This window comes from Bos indicus x Bos taurus, chromosome 18, assembly GCF_003369695.1.
Source record: "Bos indicus x Bos taurus breed Angus x Brahman F1 hybrid chromosome 18, Bos_hybrid_MaternalHap_v2.0, whole genome shotgun sequence".
NCBI lineage: Eukaryota > Metazoa > Chordata > Mammalia > Artiodactyla > Bovidae > Bos > Bos indicus x Bos taurus.
The window spans coordinates 36,094,428-36,114,466 of NC_040093.1; the positions used below are offsets into that span (position 1 = coordinate 36,094,428).

The window sequence follows — 20,039 nt, forward strand, 5'->3', positions numbered from 1 at the left end:
AAAACTAAAATCCACAACGAAACAACAAATGAAAATGTGTGTAGTCTACCAAACCTGGGCTGGCTTATTTGACAGTTTTGTACCAGTCCCTTTAAATCTATCTACCGTCCCTCCCCGCACCCCCCACTGGTCAGTTTCTGTTTAGAAGCGGAATTGGAGCTTATCTATTTTCTAACACCTGGGACGATGGGAGATAATGCCATTTTGAAAAACTTCTCCAAAATGCTCTCAGCACAGATGTAGTTTTCAGAAAGTGTTTATACCTTCATTTACTGAAAATATAATAGCAAGTTCAAGATTAGTAGTTACAGTCAATATTAAGAGATCCAGGTCTAATTTCAGGATAGCTAAAACCAGCAGCCAAGAAATGTAGAGCATCACAGCTCTGAATACAGTCCAGTGATGAATGTACCCCAAGAATCCATAATCACTTAAGAGTTTTCCTAATCTTTCCATTCTTATGACTTAGGCTCAAATATTGGTAGTCAAACTAAAATTTCAAAAAATTATTTTTTTACCTAATGGCACAGTTGTCATATCTTTTTATATTATATATATAATATATATAAATATGTTTCTCAGGAAAGTACACTACTGATAATAAAATATGCACCCTCTCAAAAAAAAAAAAAAAAAGACACAGTCATCTTCAGATTTTTAATTGGAATTCCATAAGATGAAATGTGAGAAAAGTTCTCTGAATTCCTAGAAAAGATCACATACTAATTGGTGTAATTTTTTGCCTTCTTCATATTTCACATTCTTTAGCTTTTTATTTTAAACCTTATTTTGAAATACCCTTGGTAGGTATCACATTGCAAAATCCTTTCATTCATGGAATCCACACTCCTCAGCCTTACCTTTAAGAGGTATCCCATGAATGAATTACTTAGTTAATCTAAATTTAAAAGCAATCCAATAAATCTGAAAGCTCTCAGTAATCATACCATGATACACATTTTTAAGTTAATTTTAGTTTTTTTTTTTCTTTATCATGTACTGAAGAAGGAAAAGATGAAAAGTTTGAATTTTATCTCTGGCAGTAATAGATATGTTCCATTCTGCCATTTCCTGCTCCAACTGTAGAAGCTGGAGTCTTCCTATCTCTCCTTCCCTCTTCTGGTGGGGGCAGAGGAAGCCATCAGATCCCTCCCCGCTCCAACTAATCAGTCCCTTTGTTAACTGTCATTTTTACTCAAAATTAGAAGAAAAGTCCCATTCCTCATGAAAAACAAAAGTGCCTTTTACTGGATGGAGTTACCCTCCATCTCATTCAACTGCACAGACTCCTGTGCAGAACTGTCTGCCTGTCACTGAAACACAGGCTGGAGACATTCTGCCTCTTCCTATACTAGCATCAGCCAGCCAGGGTTATCCTGAATGCTCTCCTCCCTCTCCTATTCCCCCAACAGCCACTGCCTCTCTGATTATATTGCTGTCCTAGCAGATAACTCCTCACCCTTCCTCCCCCAGAATACTCCAGGACACATGCAATTCTAGTGGCCATCCTACAAAGCCTGTGTTACAGTCCTCTTCCTGCTAGAAGGCTGTCACTCTGAAGAGGACGTTGAAAAAAACTATCTTAAGGAGGTAGGTTCTCACCATTGTGACATTACACTGCATCCTATTAAGAGGGGGTGGAATTGTTAAAGAGGCAAATGCCTTGTCTTTCAGTTTCCCTGATTATTTTAGAAATATCCTTATAGGGCTTTTTAACATTATCCTAATCCTCTTTCACACTGCTTAATCATCCCGGTCTCTCCTAAGAATCAAGAGAAAAGTAGTAAGAAATTCCTACTGCAGTGCTTTGACTAGAGATTAGCAATATATAGAGAGAAGGGGCTACCTTGAAATTTAGATGGCCAAAAGTCAGCTAGGACAGTGTATTTAACTGCTCTGGGAATAAACTTGGATAAGGTGAGTCAAAATAAACTCATTCTAACCCAAGGGAACTAAAGCCATTGGATTCTGACCTTCTTCACTTTGTCATTAAAATAGTTTTATTTCACCATTAAGAAGATGGGATTTGAGGATACTGTTTAGCTCTACCACTCTAGCTTGCTTTTGAGGTGACTTTGTTACTAGGAACAATTCCCAGGCTTCAGTAATACGTAACGTTTGCTTTAATTCTCATAGACGTAAGAAGGTACCCTAAGGAAAGGTTCAGAGCATTTGTTCAAAGTGAAAATGAATGTCTGAAAATTAAGCATAGTCCAAGGTGTGATCTATTTCTCTATCCATTTGGGACTGTCCGGTCCAGAGGCAGTTATAATATGACTGAGGCATGACTACTGTTCCTTTTCCCAAGACAAAATTAGCCAATTTCTGAATATCCTGTAAACAGAGTCTGAGATGAGATCAGTTACTTAGTGACTGTCTCGTGGGAAAATACCCCCTGCTTCTCTTCACTTCTCCCTGCTCTGAAATAACTCAATTTTCTTCCCTAAATCACCTAGAATGTGAAACAGATACTAGACCTATAGTCAGCATCCTTTTCAACATCTCACAATGGGATGGTAGATGCAACAGACACAAAAAAGTCAAAATTGCATAACTATTATAAGTATATTGTGTCTGTTTTCTCATTCTCCTCACTCTAATTAATTGAAGTCAGACAGTACAAGCTTTACGGACCTCTTGTCTGGTTCTCCATACCCTTTCTTTCTTTTTCCATTCCTGACTTTGTTCCCGGATAGTAAAACCCTTCCTCAAAGTTCAGCTTTAGTGCACAGAGAATGGACTAAGTGTTCTGTGGAGGGGAGTTAAACAAAGGAATAAGGATTAGCTCATAGTAATTTCACAAATTTTATTAAAAATAGCTGCCTATTTCTACGTGTTTGCCTCGCTGATGAGACGAAAAGAAATCTGGACCTCCTGATTCATGATTCCTCCTCTTGCATGGGCTTTGATCCATGGTGGGCAATTCTCAACGTTTGAGTGGAGTCCATCAAAGGACTCGAAAGCGCATCTCGTGGCGGAAGCAAAGGAGCTTGAAGTCTGGTGCCCGAGAGATTTCCAGGCAAGGGCACATTGAGAAGACCTAGCAGTCTCTCCTTTTATTTCCCAAGCAAGTTCTGCTTTTTTCACACCTACTTACGCGTCCCTTGCGTCTGCCCGTCTGCGCTTCCTCATCCCATCTCCCTGAAGAAGTAGAAGCCTGGGGATATGAGGAATGCGCACCACCCACAGGACCGCGACACAGTGCCTCTAAAGCACAGCGTCTGAGCAGCAGGCGTTGGTCCTACCGACACCCCACTCGGTCTGCCTGAGGATCTTGGCTTAAAGAGGAGACAAGACGCCCACGCGCACCCTTTTGCCCTGTCGCGTCCTCTTCCTCCCAAGGAAAACAGCCGTGGTTCACTGGGACGCTTTTCAAGATCTCGCTAGCCTCAGAGCTCCGGGAAGACTCAGAGAGAAAGCTCGCGGGTACACTCGTCCGCATCCTTTTGTAGTCTGCCAGCTCTTTTACCCTGGAGCCTGGCCCTCCGCGGGCGGCGCGCACCGCACGGAAGGGCGCATCTTCACCGAGTGGCTCCGGAGGCGGAGACGCGCTGGGCGCGCTCGAGAGCGAGGAGCGAAAAGTTGTGCGCCCACTTGGTAGCGGGAGAGAACCGAGGAGCGAGCGCGCCAGAGCGCCGGTGGGGGGAGGAAAGGAGGGGGCGGGGAGGGGGCCCGCTTACATGAATTTCCAAGTGGTAGACCTGCCTCTGCGCTCTGCCCAATGAGATCCGTCAGGGGAGGCACCCGACTCACTTTTCCACATCACTTCACAGTTACATTTGGCAGGCAGGCGGGCTTGCACGCCGGAGCGCTCAGCCCAGAATTAGTGGATCTATTTGGAATCTCCCTGCTTCCCCGAAGCTCATCTGCTGTCGCCGGTTCGTGCGCGGACGGTAGCGTCCACCCAGCGAAGCTGCACTTTGGGCTACAGACACGCAGAGCCCGGCGCGCCCGCCCCGCGTCTCAGCACCAAGCCCCGCAGCTCCGAGAGGCATGAACGCGATCCGGAGGCGCCTGCCCAGCGCGCGGGGAACGCTCGCTGTTCACCGCCCTCGGGAGCAGACCTCGAACCCCTCCGGCCATTAGTGAACCAAGAGGCTTGAAATTCGCCCGCGCGGAGCCCCTCAAGAGTGAGTGATCCTCCACCCAAACCCCTCGTTTTAATCCATGCCCCGAGGACCCAAAAGGGACCGTATTTTTTTTTTTTTTTTAAGGAATACCCCTGCCCCTTCCGGCACCCTGCGCGCCTCCTTCCATTCGAATGGTGCGTGTGGGTTCGCTGCCCCAGTGTGGGGCTGAGCTGTATCTTCTTTCCTGCTATGAGCAGCTGATGGGATCACCTCAGGGTTTTACCTGACCATTTTTGCAACCTGCTCTGACAGCAGATCCCGGGGAACAGCAAGCAGGCTGTGCCCCTCCAGCTTTCCTGCCGGGCTCCCTTTCTTGCGGTCGCCTGGCGATTTCGCCGCCTCGCGACACAGGCAGGCGCCGCTGCAGCCGCGCGCCTTCACTGCGGGGTCCGTGCGGTGAATGGGAAGCACCCGCCGCCGGCTGAGAGGCAAGTGCCAGCCGGAGCAGAAAGGAGGCGAAGGGGAGCGGGGCGGTGGTGGTGAGGGTGCCCTCTGGCTGGTTTGCCGCACCGCCCCAATCCCGAAAAGACGGAGGGCGACCCCCGCAGTGGGGCAGCGGGCCACGACTCAGCCGCGAGAGCCCCAGCCCACGGCTTTCCCACAAGTGGCTCCTCCAGCCCCGGGAAGCGCGGTGCGGGTTCCAAACTTGCCAGGCTCCCTGGCGGCCCCACGGCTCTGTGGACACCGAGATGGGGCCCCGCATCCAGGCAAGCCCCCCAGTGTCCTCTCCGAGCCCGCCAGACTGTGCTCACAGAGGCCTCCTGAGCCGAGCCGGGGACTCCCTCGGACTCCCTCTCCTAGCGCCGCCAGAGCACAGAGCTGCGCTTTCTGACAGCTCACTCCTCCCCATCGGCGAACCCTTGGGGTGGGGTGGGGGCGGGGGAGGGCGGGCTGCGCCCCTCGCGGGACCTGAGGAAAAGCGGATTCTTGCCCGGGTTCTGGCAGCGCGTAACAGGTTCATAAGGGACTTGATCCCCGTTCTCTCAGGCTCCAGCCAAGCCTGGGAGCCAGTGAAAATCTGCCGCCGCCAACGAGGATGCCAACAGGTATCCACAGTTTACTGTGCCTTTCCCTCTCCGCAAGACCAGAGCCTTCCCCATCCAATCTGGTAGAAACCTCAAAGTTTCGTGATCCCGAGACCCTTCCCTGTAAGCACAGAGCCGGCAGCAGGTCCGGGACGAGCCGTTCGTCTCCTCGAGCCGAGATGGCAGCAGTTTGCTTGGGCTGCTACATGTAAGAAATCAAACATTAATTGTTTATTGTTGCAAATGCACATTAGTCAGTAATGGAAAACCACCCTGGCAGCTGCTCACTTCAGCTCCAATTAAAGGATAGAGCTGATAATTAGGCAAGGGAGAAGGGGTCTTTCAACTTTACCACCCTTTCCTGAAGATTCCAGAGTTTCCTCTTTAAGAGGCAAGATTCGACCATGCCCTTAGCGCGCCGGAGCTGCTCAGCCGATCAGCCGGCTGTTTTCTTTCACTGGCTTCACAGTATCTGTGGGCCGAGAATGGGAACCCGGACGCAGGAGAAGGTGCACTGGCCTTGCCCTCTCGAATGGGTACCACCGCGAAACAGATCGGAGGCACGGGGTAGGGGGGAGGTTGGGGCCCCTAGGAAGCGCCGGCCCTCTTTACGGCACTCCTGACAGCTATCTCAGTGGTTAACAACCCTCCCTAGGCTGTCACCTCAGGCTTCATTATAGGAGGTTTTCAACTGGAAAACTATGTGCTGGAAGGAGATATTTATGTAAGATTCGAAAGTGGGATTTTCCATCCATTCAACCTGGCCGCTGTACCTCACTGCATGCAAAATGAGCCCTGTCGTTCATGGCAAACACAACTGAAATTTCTGCCTCGTTTTTGCTTTTCATCAGTCGTGTCCGGTTTTGCAGGGGGTTTATCGTGTGTGTGTGTGTGTGTGTGTGTGTGTGTGTGTGTGTGTGTGTAAGAGATTGTTTTAACCAAGAGACCTTTAGAGGATGTTCTCTGAGGGTTACTTTTTTTTTTTTTTAATCCCTCAAAGGGAGTTCTCCATAATCATCCTGTCCAGACATGTTTTTCCACTTCCCTGAGCTCTGTGGCTGAAAGAAATTCTAGGGCTCTCCCTCTTATTAAATAATAATACGACTAATAATATTCTGTAAATCTGCTTCAGCAGTTTGGAAGCCCCCCAATCGCATAGTCATTTCATGCTGGAGCAGTCGCAGGATTTTAAATCATCTTTGATAAATATAGATATAGATATATATTTTCCCCCCTGGACTCTGAAGAGGGCTTGGAGTTGAGAAAATCTATTCTGAAAACACAGAGGAGGCCCCGCAGATGCCCTGGGGACTGTTTCATTCAGGGCTGCTCTGTGGCAGCTGGCACTCTTCATTCTGTCCCCCACGACATCCACATGGGCATCCAGGTATCCCATAGCCATCACAAACAAGCCCGATGTTTCAGAGACACTGGCTAATGTTCTCTGAAATGTGTGCTGCAATGTTGTCATGCAAACTTTTTAACTGTTCCCCCCTTCAACCTGGATCTTCTATTTTCCAATTACTATTACTATTTAAAAATCAATTCTTCTGCCTTATAATCTATAGTCTCTTAAAACTCTCAAGACTCCAGATGAGGAAATCTCTCCACCCAAATCACTTAACATATTTTGGCTGCATTTTGGGTGTCCAAGATACATTTCTTGAGCTCCTGAAGGTGTTAAGAATTTAACTGAAGAACAGTTTTGTAGCAACCCTCACTGGAATAGCAGCTCCATTGGCCTGCTGTACATGTATCAACTGGATAAAGAAGGAAGTCTTTAACCTGAAAAAATAACTTTATGTGGGCATTATATGCTCCTCTCTGGTCAAGACAGTATTCATCTAAAGCCACCGCTTAATTTAGCACTGAACACAGTAGAAGTAGCCAATGGCAGTTCGCTCAAAGTAAAAAACAAATGAACAAAAAAAACAACAAAACAATCTGTGAAACATTCTCTGCAGGATGCAGTAGACCACTTGAGAAGGCATTTTGTAAAGGCTGTTATATAAACAAACTCATGATGCAACATTTCCTTGTAAACTGAACAGATTTAAGGTCTGATGCTCCTGGTTAGCGGGGAGCACCTGATTCTTGGAACAAAGCAAGAAAAGTCCAAAGAATGAGGGTATAATGATTCTATTCAGGGAACTGTACCTCAGGGCTTTCCTCTCACAGTTCCTTTCTCTGTTTATGGGTGAGGAAAAAGGATCAAGCACAGACAGAAAAGTTAGAATCTGCACTTCATTGGCAACTGTTCAGAAGTAACTTTATCGTTAGAAGTAACTAATTCTCTAAAGACAAAATTAATAATCTTCATCATTTTTCTATTAAGCTAGTATACCTTACAATTTTATCAACATTCCAATCTGAGCAAAATTGCCGTGCACAAACAAAAGCTTTTCATGGATAAACCGACATTCAGTTTGTATTGCCAACCATTCTTTCTTACACTATCAGCAACGTTTTGTGTCTGACAAATCAAGGGAGAAGCAAAACAGACTAGCCTTTAAATTATAGATGCAAACTAAGATCCCAAGACTTTTTCAAAACTATTCTGCTCAATGGTGCTGTCGATCCTAGTTTCAATAATTTTGTATTTTTACAACGTTATTCAGAGAAGCAAGGCGTGGGGGAAATGCAGTTTTTCTGTTTTCAACACTGTTGGCATTCACAGGTGAAATGGACTAACTTTGCTTTTTAGTTTGGGAAAGGCTTCTGTCTTTGGTGTGTTGTATACCTCCTACAGAGCATACAATTGAACCAAGGCTGATTCCTTTGCTCTGTATTAGGTGTTACTTACACACACACACACACACACACACACACACACACACACTGCTTACTTCTAGAAAACCTGGAAATGTCCCTAGATAACTAACTCACTTATTGGTTCAAGTAGGAGATTCCCTTTGCCCTTTCATCTGCTTTAGATGATTTGATGTGCCCTCTAGGCTTCTTAGATTCATATATTGACTAGTCTTTTAAAGCAAACACATCTGTCTGTGGTGTGGGAGGATTTTTTTTTACAGAATCTCATAAATGTATATTTGTGGAATAGAATATTTTGATGGTCCGAGGCCATCCACTGATGTCATGGGGCTTAATTAACCAAAGAGCCGTTCGTCTGCTCTCTTTTGAGTCCCATGGAAAGCTGCTGATGATGTGGAGTGTGCAGTGTATCTCAGCTGCACTGTTGGCTCCTGCCTCTGGAACCCGCCTCCAGATGTAACCAGGGGGAGAAAATTAGTTGAACCTGGCAACTTCAAAAGGTCAGAAAAGAAATAAGTTCAACGGATGCCATTCAGCTGCTTCTCCCATACGTTGCTGTGAACAAAATCTCCATTGCCTCTTCATGGCAGAGCATCCAGGCCAACGCTGTTTCCTTTCTCTCTCATGTCCCAAGCTTTTATTTCCTGAGTTTTAAATGTCATGTGCTATTCCCTATCACAAATATCATCCACCTTCTTGACTTTAGAAGTCTTGTTTTTTGTAAAGTTCTATTAGTAGGAGGAAATGCACAGAAGTGATTTTTCTGTATCTCTTTGGACACCATCATAAAAGAATAACACTTGTATTTGGAACCTGCACTTTCCTTCCCTACTCTGCTTGTCAAAAACAACTACAAATGCTAAGATGAGGGTTGGTTGGGGGTACAGCATGGAATTAGTGCTAAGTCAACATTGATTTAATGCATTAACAATTAACAAGCCCTGTGCCTTTTTTTTTTTTTTCTAGGATATTCTCAGTAAAGGGGAGGGAGGGATACAAGTGTATCTAAAGTCCAATATTGTGACAATCTACCTCAGTTTTCTCTACAGAAATTTCATAAATTGTCCCAAGTTTTTTCTTAGACCCAGATTTTACCTTTTTTAAGAAGTCATTTTTATTCATGTTCCACAAAGCATTTATTTCTCCCTCAAAATCATTTTTAAAATGATATGGACTTATAAAAATTAAGAATACTTCTAAGACTAGACTTGCATCAAGAATGCTTTTAAACTCTGTGTGATAGGAAGTTATATTTTATTGGGAAAAATGCTCTAATTATGGAAGTCTTACATGTGTAACTCAGTATCTGTACCTTTCCCTTGTGGAGAATTTATTAAAAAAAAAAAAACAAAAACCCAACGAGGAAACTAATTCTTCTTTCCTTCTTTTGCTCCCTCCCTCTCTTCTTTAATTTTTTAATATATATTATATTTGAACAGTTCGCATCAACCTCATGTGAATTGCAATTCCGTGTCTGTTAGAAGACTCCTCTATATTGATTTTAATCAGCAGGATACCTGGCCCTCACAAATACACACAGGAAAAAAAAGTTCCATCAGAAAGTCCTCATGGATGTACTTACTGATATTTTAAGCAAATGGAATGCACTTCAAAGAAATATTAAATGGAATCTTCTTAATTCTTCTATATCATTAAGTGAAAATGTTATTATACTATATTCATATTCTATTAGCAGTAGGGACCATATTTTCCATGCATTGTTTCTTTCTAAATGAATTCATGCATAAAATATGATTAGTTGATTCCTGATGTAACACAAATAACATAAAATAAGTAGATGGGGAATAATATGAATATCATTAAGGAATGCTTTTCTTTTTTATCTATGGAGCCTTATCTCCAAAATATAATGTAAAATTTGCAAGAGCACATTTCATTCTTTATTAGCCATTGCTGTTTCAGCTTGACAAATGGAATTTAACTTCTCTGTGTCCCAAGTATTGGCATCTTTAAAATGGGGATGCTCAGAATTATGAAAAAATAATTCAAATCTATTTTTATTGGAGTAGTGAAACAGGCTTGATCTTTGAATTTCACTACAATATAACAGCTGAAGGAGATACACTTATTTTAGAATCTGTATAAGCAATGTAACTTTCAGAAACTATACATTCAAAGTGATATCTAAATATCATTTTTGTCAAATGATTGCTTGCTATCCATTTACCTACCCATCATCTATGTCCATGTGGAGTTCATGGTAACAGTGCTTGTGGGTGGTTTTTAAGCTATAAAGTCTTTGAAACATGACAGAATGGAAGTAAGGGTGGTTACTGCACAGTATAATCTAATTGGCAGAATCCTGACTTATTAGGCTGGGATATTTGGCTGCATTCCAGTTTCAGTATTGTAGACTCTGTAGCCCTGGTTATGTGTTATATCTGATTTTAACCATTTCCACATTTCTTTTTTTAATTTACTTTTCATTTGGAGGAAAATTGCTTTACAATGTTGTATTGGTTTCTTCCATACAACAATGCTATTTCCACATTATTTAAGCAGGAAGGGAGAGCTTCTAATTTTTAACCATCATCAATAATACTAAAATTTCTTGAAACACATCAAGAATTTGCTAAATATTTTTTGGAAGAAGACACTACCTAAATGCAACCTCTAGTTAAGATTATCTTCTCAACTCCTTTCTGAGAAGTGTTTAGATGTCACTGTGTTTTCATCTTTGAATTAATAGGGGCTTCCCACTTGAACCATTCCCATGAGAATATACTAGATGATTATGAGATGCAATGGAATTTTTCTTGTAGGAGAGAAGAGTGTTTCAGTGAGTGGTTACAATTTGAAAGTAAGTAGTTATGGTGTGGATGTGTAATTGTACTTTGTCCTTTGCACTTTACCCTTTGCCCTTTTAAGATTAATGATGATGGGCAATGCCATGTCTTCTTTGGAAAAGAGAGACATGGATGACCCCAGGGTGGGGGAAAGTTAAAAATATAACCCTTTAGTCCTACTGTATAACACAGGGAGATATACTCAATATCCTATGATAAGCCATAATGGAAAAGAATATGAAAAAGAATATATATATATATATATATATACATATATATATATATATATATATATAAAAACTGAATCACTTTACTGTATAGCAGAAATTAACACAATGTTATAAATGAACTGTACTTAAATAATTAAAAATATACCACCCTTTAGAGGCCTCATAAAATTATTTGAAGACATTAAGTGTATAGTAACTGTGGATAGGAAAAGCTATTTGTGAAATGCTGTTTTACTTATATCCCTCTTGGTTTATGACATTAAAAAAAAAAGAAGCTGGAAAAAGTTATTTTATTACCTGTTTACACAGAGCACCAAAATTTTCCCCACTGGTGTATCCAGCAAGAAATTGACATCAAATAGTTTTTAAAAAATTTGTCAAGGTTCTTTGTGAAGCAGGTGAAACATTCAATAAATTGTGACTATCATTGTTACATTGACAAAAGGGTTTTTACAAAGCTTATCTCATTTAATTTTTTTCACCATCCTTCAAGTCAGTTCCCTCATCTGCCACTATTAAGATAAATTTGCCTAGGTCACTTATCTTAGGAATGATAGGACTGTGATTCAAAGAACTTCTGACTCCAGAGTCAAGGTTCTCAGCATCTGTGCCCCCACAGTTCAGTTGTGTTAACAAGATTGTTAAGGGTAAGATTGATTTCCTAGTGGTTACTCTGATTTAAAGGCATGTTGGTTTGCAACCTTGGAGTTTGCAGAGGGGGTAGAGGGTGAAATTCAAAGCCGACCCTTATACTTGGAGCTCCAGGAGAGACGGAAGAAAGAGGCAAGCCACTCCAGATTGGTAGGTGGCAGTTTTAATAAACAAGGGAATGGACACTACATATGAGGCTTGATTTGGGCAACCACAAGATCTCTGCATCTGCTTGCTGGAATCTTAAAGTTCATTTACACGGAGATGTTTGTAGCATTCAGTCTCATTTACCATCCAGATAATCTCAATAACACGTAACTCTCTCAAGGCTACATCTTTGAAGTGGCTGCTAATGCAGACACAGTGGGCAGGACATGCATTCCAAGGACAGGGAGGGGTAAGGAGCCTTTGATTGCCAAGGTCCAGCTCATGGATGAACCTGCGGTCACAGCTCCTCCATGACCTCCCCCAGCGGAGGGCCAGCACAAATTGTTTTCCCTCATTAGGTCTTTGGCTGTTAAACTTTGAGCAGGTTGATTTAAAGACAGCAAAGGATGTGGCTTTTAAATGGAGAAGGAAGGATTTAGATTACCCTTGAGAAATGACTTCCTGGCATGACTCTTATAGGCAAGGAAAGTGTGGGTCTTAGATTCATCGTTCTGAGGTGGTTTCTAGACAGTTCTGCCTGAAGAAGATCCAACAGGATAGATTCAGCTTCAGTATCTTAACTAACCTTATAATTCTAAGAAAGTTCATTAAATAAATTTCTGAGCCTGTAAACACTAGAAAAAGAAACTTGACCCTCCTGTCTTTGTTATCCCAGTTCTGAGATGTCTATAGCAGGAAAGCTTCTACATGAAGGACAGAGTTCTGACTCCATCTTGGGAAAGGATGAGGAGCTATCTGTCTTTGCCGTGGTAACCAGTAATTATCAAACTTAAAGAAAACTAAAGCTTCCAGTAGAAAAAAACAATAGCATGTCAATAATAGCAAAAAGTAGAGTAGATTTGACAGCTATTATTCTGGGTGGTAAAACAAAGCAAATAATGTGCTTTTGGATAGACAGTTGGATAAATGTATGATTTGATGCCAAAGAAAGATGTCCAGAAGTGTTGTGGTTGAGAGGAGAGATAATCCTCTGTGTGTGTGTGTGTGTGTGTGTGTGTGTGTGTAAATGAAAAAAAAAATTAAATTCTCTTCTGCCGAGGGAATTTGGTCAGGGCATTCTGAAGGCTTTAAGAAAGGTAATTCTCCTGCATTATTTATATCTGGACACACACAAGTATTGTTTGTCTCTAGTTCTCCAGGGCTTGGCATGAATCGCACTGGGCCGCGGGCTGAATCGCGTACCCTGTGTTGCTGAAACACCACTTTGAATTCAATGTGCATTTACCTGTTTTGAAGCAGCCTGCTAATGGCTCTAAATTCAAGGTCAGAAACATTTTTAATAGAAACTCTCTGGTCTTGTGTGTCATTTTTGCTTCCATGAAATATTGTGGCCACTAAGCCCAGTGGATAATAAAAGCATAATTTCCTGTCAACCACAATAATCTGCAGGATTGAATTCTGAAGTGTCGGTAAAAGCCCGTTTTTATTTTAGGCTTCAGAGTGTGGCTTATCGTTGGAAACTGCAATCTTTGTTGTTTACCAAGTCAATGGTGCAGTAATATTTTTGCATAATGACTTATCTGAAAGTTTTTTTTTTTAACCTCAAAAAAAAAAAAAAAAAAAGTTGAACTCAATGGGGTCAGACCAGGCTGTAATTAAAGCTATCTCTAAAATGTAAGTGTGAACGAAAAGCAGGATTGTAAGTATCTTACCTAAGACAAAACATCTTCTTAATGGGGGAATTCTAGTTACTTCTTTGTAAGAATTCCAGAGGGACTGTAAAATCTCTTCATCTCACTCTCGGGGTGTAAATCAATGCAGCAGCATTATAATAAAGTGGATTGCTTGGCCAGACATACATACTATTGTTAGAAAATCTAAAAATACATTGATTTTTTTTTTACCCAAGCTTTACAACCTCACTCAATTTCTTCTTCCTTGCGTAGAGTTAAGCAGTTTGTGTATGCAGCTACTATTACAATGTTTATTAATTCTGATAACAGTGACAGGACATTTGGTTGCATCTCAAGAATTCCTATAAAGCTGTTCTCTGATCATCTAAGAGGACAACATTAGCTCTGCCCATGGCAGAGCCCCGCATATAAACAGTACAGTTCTGATTATCACAGGAGAATCCCATTTCTCTCCTAGTAATAGACTTCACCGAAGTGAAAGTCAAGTCTCAACACCCCCTAATAGCATGCGTGGGAACACACTGCTTATTGGAGCAGTTTTTCCAGTGTCCCATATGGAGTGGGTTAAGTATAAAAGTTATGACATCATGCAAAATCTCATTTATTCATACATTCTATGGCTGGTTTTCCCAAAGTCTGATATATGTCTATTCCCAGGTAGGAAGTATTTTATGGGCATGCCATTTAATGACACTGAGGAGGAAGTAACTTTTGTACCACACCACTGAATCTTTCAAGCCTTCATAAGAAGGAGGTCTGAGTTAGGTGGTTTTATTCCTGCGAACTCTAGGCTTCTCCAGCTACAGCACCTGCCTCACAGATGAGGTTATTACAAATGCAGAGTTGCAAGCCCCACTCTAGACTTACTGGATCAGAATCTGCATTTTAGAAAAACTTCCAGGATTTGTATGCATATTAAAGTTTGAGAAGCATCACCTAGGGGTATGCTGGAGGAATCTCTTACTTGACTAAACCAGAGCTGTTTCTGGTTTAGAAACTTTCGCCGATTGCCATACCTGGTTAGTGATCACATTGAAAACTTGCAATTGGTCACGGTGGAAGTATTTATATCATGGAAATAAAAAAATCAGGGATTTTTTTTCTTTCAGATAGCCACTTGGTAAATATTTAACTGCACACCCTTGCCTCTAACTGTTGCTTGTCTTCCTTTTCGACAAAGAGGGACACAACCTCAGGCTCTGACTATATTTAGTTAAATGAAAATTAAACATTATATAAAGTACCAATCTCACTGTGCTTCCAGTTGCTGTCTCCCATACTCTCACCAGGTGGCTCAGTGGTAGAGAACCTGTCTGCCAGTGCAAGAGACTCAGGAGATGCAGGTTTGATCCCTGGGTTGGGAAGATTCCTTGGAGGAGGAAATGGCAACCCACTCTAGTATTCTTCCCTGGAAAATCCTATGGAAAGAGGAGGCTGGTGGGCTGCAGTCCATAGGGTCACAAGAGTTGGCCATGACTGAGCATACCATCATTGTGGAATGGCACTTATTTTTATGCCTTAGAGCTTTCTAAATTGAACACACTCTTCTCTTCACAAAGCTTTGGCAGAGAAGAGGACGTCAATTTGACATGTAGTCTAGAGACCATAATTAGAATGACGTGGTGGGTGGCAAGAGGATACCATGGCCATGGATTAGATAATATGACAAGAAATAATTTGAAAACTACCCTCGGTACTAATTCATTCACAAATCCTGTCTTAGTGAATGGTTTCGTTCTTGTTCATTGATTGACTTAAACGACCCTTTGTACTTACCCTCCCCTCTGGGTTATTCCTTTTCGAGGGTTAGATGATGCTTCCCCCAGGAAGCCTTCTTTAAGGCAGTGAAGACGAGTGGCATACCCATCACTCTGTACTACCCTAACGTTTCTCAGACTTAATAGGATATTCCAAGTATTCATTTCTTAGTCTTTACCTTGGCTCTTGGCTTCCTGAAGATAAGAATTCTGATATGTTTGCTTCTCTTGCCTCCGTGCCTGACCCACAGTATAAGCTCATCAAATATTTAGATAACAAGAGGAGGGACTGTGGTAAGAAAGAATTCTAAAGTTAGATTCCCTAGATTCAAACAGCTGTTTTCTCTTTACTAGAGGTGTTCTTTGGGCAAGTCATGTCATTACTCTGCACCTCAGTTTTGAATAAGACTTACTGTGGCTTATAAGTACTGTGCCTTGTAACAAAACTTAAAAGGCACAGTAAGTTTTATCTGACTGCAAGATCTTGTGTTCATGGATACTATTTGGGGCTATGCATATGTTCTTGATTGATTAATCCCTTTATTCTAACTAGTGAAGCTATGCCATTGTATAAAGCAGTTTCAGGGCCTATTATTTACTTTTTACTGATTCTGACGAGTTCAGGGAGGAATTGTGTCACATTCCATCCCGAGTGGGTTGGTGGCAATCTATCTGCTTGGTGGCTTCCATCAGGGAAGTGTCTATTAGGACTTTAAATTGGGATTAAACTGCTTTAATCCCAGAATCATTAACAACAGAGCAGATGCCAGAGAATACTTGCAGAGTATTTGGCACAATTTAAAAATAACTGTGCATTCTTAATCACTTTACCAAAATTATCACTTGTAATCTTCAAAATAAACCAGCTAGGTAAATAGCATTCTAGTTTGTTTTTTTTTTAATTGACCCCTAGTTATGCAGCTGGTAATGGTGTCTCTCTGGCTGGAATTCAAACCCCAGGCTGGCTGGAGCTAGAGGAAACACAACCATCTCATGGTTCTCCCTCTATAGCACTCAGGCCATCAGAGGATGGTCTACATGGCTCTCGAGCATTCAGGTATGGCCCAGCATGAAGCAGGGTATGTTCGGAGAGAAGTCTTCTTGCCCCTGAGAAGTGTTTAGGCTGAGCCTCCATGATTAAAATGAGTATTCCCTTCCATCCAATATGGTCCAGCCCTTCTCTCACCAGCATCACCCTCGTCCACCCACATCCCACCTTAGGGAGGATTCTTGACTGCCTTTGTAACTCTCATACCTTTACCTTTCCTGCAGAGGTCACACAGCTTATTAACTCTTTGCTCCTTTGACTTTTTTTTAACTGAAGCTTTTCAAGGGCAGAGATGGTGTCAGGACCACTTCCTCAGTCTGGCTCAGGAGAACAAGCATCACAGCTTAGTAAGTGCTTCCCAGGTTCTGGGTGCTTCATCTGAGTCTTGTTTCTGAATCACCCTACTGCTTGGAAATTAGGAATTCTTCTTATTGCCATTTTGCAGAAGAGAAAACAGAAGCTCAGAGAACTTAAGTAGTTCTTCCCATTATTACAGAGACAGCAAGTCGGATGAGCTGGGATTCGAGCCCAGGATTTTCTGCCTGTAAAACAGACAGTCTGGGGAGTAACACACTAATCCTGCATCACTGTTCCTGCCCCATGTTTAGGAGATTGCATGGCACGTGATGGGTGTGCTGTTCACGCTAAGTATTTTAAGTTTAAATGCTGTTTAAGTGGAATGACCATTTAGAAAACTGTTGGTATTGAAGGGATTTTTTTTTATCAAGATCTTTCAACTTTTGTTTTAAATTCGAAAGGTCTGTTCTCAGATGGGATGAGACAAGGTCTTCATGGAAATCTGCTATACAGGAAGGCTGATCTCCCTGCTGGTGCTGCAGTTTTAGGGAAAGCTGGGGCCTTGTTCTGGACTCTCTTTGCTCTGAATTATTTCCTGTTGAAAGTTTTTCTTGCCTTCAGTTTACATTGCAACTGTTGTTTGCAGGGGTTCTCCTGTGCCCCTATCAGGGTGGAGCCTCTTTTGAGGTACAAAGAGAGTCCCAGTGGTGGAGCTGAGCCCAGGAGAAAAGTGACAAGCAGGGCGATTCTATTCACCACCTTGTTAGATAAGATCCTGCCTGTCTTTGCAGCAGGATCTGAATCTGCCCCTTACATCTGGCTTTGCTAAGACCACTCACTAGCTAAGCCAATGTTAAGGACTTTCTTGCTTTCCCATTCTGAGCCAGAATGGAACCAGGGACACACAGGGGAAAGTTTCCCTACCCCATTATGAATTCCCTGAGCCAAACTATTCCCCATGGTGTTCCGAGGAATTATTTTCCCATTTCATCTAATTCAGCTAGACTTCTCTCTGGGATGTGTGGGGAACATTATTTCTTTAAAAATAATTTTTTTGAGAGGGAAGAAACACGTTTTGCCACACCGAAGGTAAGCAAAAAAATGTATTTGACACCTCAGGTAATGGGGATTTTTTTTGCGCATCCCTTTCTGAAATCTCCTCAATTGAAAATTGTATTTTTACCATATTTCATTCCCAAAGGAGCTTTTCATAATTTAAATCTCCTGTTCAACTGTACATTTGGAATGGGAGCCTTGACACTGTCCTGATTATAACATACATGCTGGACGTTACAGAATTTCTCTCTGGGAGCATTCTAATTTTATTCACTCATTATTAGCATCCTGGCAGAGAATTGTATTCTGCAGGCTGAGCTGGACAATCCCTTCTGATGGGCTGTGGCAGCTAAGACGGTAACAACTGGGGCTATTTCCCTTCCTGTTCTCATTTGTAGATTTTTTTTTTTTTTTTAATTAACCATTGAAGCTAGTTTCTTCACATAGCACAGCCCAAAGAGAACTAGAACTTCTCTTTAAACTGGAGGGTGGGGAAGGAGACGGAAAAGAGAAGGAAGAAAAGCAGGAAGACATGAAGGAAGGAAGAAAGACTTGCAGTCTCTACAAGAATGCAGGAGGGCCACACTGGCAACACCCACACTTGCGTTACAAGCAAAGACTGCAAAAAAAGAGAGTGAAAGTGATGGAGAGAGAAAAGGGAGGGAGCATGAAAGAAGAAGGAAGGGAGAAAGGAGGAAAAAAAAAACAAGGAGGGAGAAGCAAATTTCAGGGACTTGAAGCAGTTTTTGATAAATAGCAGATAACAGAAATTAACATTGTGTTGCGCTGCGGTGCTCAGTTGCTAAGTCCTGTCCAGTCTTACATGCATGCGTGCTCAGTTGTGTCTCTTTGCTACCCCATGGACTGTAGCCCACCAGGCTCCTCTGTCCAGGGTAGTAACCAGGTAAGGATACTGGAGTGGGTTGCCATTTCCTCTCCCAGGGGATTTCCTGACCGCGGTCACCCCCACCCCTCCCCCCACCCCCCAGATATCTAACCCATGTCTCTTGTGTCTCCTGCACTGGCAGGCAGATTCTTCACCACTGCGCCACCTGGGAAGCCAACAAAAATTAATATGAATATATCTGAAAGCTTAAAGAATAAAAAGACCTGTGAGCCTACTTATTCTCAATCTATATGGATCCACTTTCTTAATTCAAGGCTGTGGGAAATGTTCATTCACATGCTTTTGAAAAGCAGTGATTTTGTTTTAAAACCTGTTGGCAGTGGATCATTATTTTTCTCCCTCCTTGTTTTTGCAGGAAATTTCAATGAGAAGGACAGCCCATGGATCGTGGTCTTAGAAAAACTGCGTAGATGATGTCTGTTTCCTGTGCTGTAAACAGGTGGCAGGGCTGTAAGTAAATGCTCAGCACCGCATGATGAATTGGATGGCTGCAGACCGGAGGCAAAAAAAGTAATTGTCTCATTTTCGTGGTGATTTGCTTAACTGGTGGGACCATGCCAGAACGGCTAGCGGAAATGCTCTTGGATCTCTGGACTCCATTAATAATATTATGGATTACTCTTCCCCCTTGTATTTACTCGGCTCCGATGAATCAGTCTCCGGTTCTAATGAGTGGATCCCCATTGGAACTAAACAGGCTGAGTGAAGAACAGCGGATTTTGAATCGTTCCAAAAGAGGCTGGGTTTGGAATCAAATGTTTGTCCTGGAAGAGTTTTCTGGACCTGAACCGATCCTTGTTGGCCGGGTAAGCTTCGTTTTTAAGATCCCAATTTTGGGATCCTACTGGTCTCTAGATCTTTAACATTAGGCTTGTCACAGTTGTTGCTGCACTTAGCTGTAAGTACTTTTGGCCAGATGGTTAGTTCATTTACCTCTTGGTTTCTTTAGGAATATGAATAATCCCACAGTAACAGATTTAAATGTAGACAAATTGCTTTTCTCTGGAAAGCTCATCCTCCCCACCTCTCCCGCCCTCCCCATCTATTATATCATAGCTATAATAACACTTGTGTAATGCATACACAAATAAGCATTCTCATTCTCACTTCGTATAAAAAGTCTGCATGCCAAACCTCTTCTGTAGCTTACAGGACTTGGAAGATGTATGCATTTTTGCTCAGTTTGAATTTCTACCACCTGGATTCCTAAGATGTTATTTTGTCCCATTTTATTCTGAGGCTGTGTATCTCCAATTGCAGGTAGACTTTTGTCCTTTTTTGTTGTTATTCATTTGTTGTTTCAGTTATTAACCTAGGATAGAGAAAGGTCGATTCTTGGAGTGGGTGCTTAGCAGTGCTTTGTACTTATGGTCATTCAGTGATTTTGCAACAGGATATTGATTTATTCGTTGGCAGGTGGAATCAAATGGATAGAATCAAAGTTTTGGTTTGGTGATGTGTGTGTGTTTGCACGCGTGCGTGTGCATGTATGTGTTAGACTGGGTTTACATTCGTTTTGCTGTTGGCGAGTTAGACAGGTGTTCCTTGTTCTGACGA

General features: G+C 42.3%; 1 protein-coding gene across 1 annotated transcript in view; it reads left to right on the forward strand.

The window, feature by feature from the left end:
- Positions 1-3,667: 3,667 nt before the first annotated feature.
- CDH8 (cadherin 8) overlaps positions 3,668-20,039 on the forward strand; it is a 409,672-nt gene continuing 393,300 nt past the window's right edge. Inside the window, exons 1-2 of the mRNA XM_027516392.1 lie at positions 3,668-4,130; positions 18,838-19,288. Coding sequence (XP_027372193.1) covers positions 19,037-19,288 — 252 coding nt within the window. The 5' untranslated portion in view covers positions 3,668-4,130; positions 18,838-19,036. The remainder of the gene's footprint in view (positions 4,131-18,837; positions 19,289-20,039) is intronic.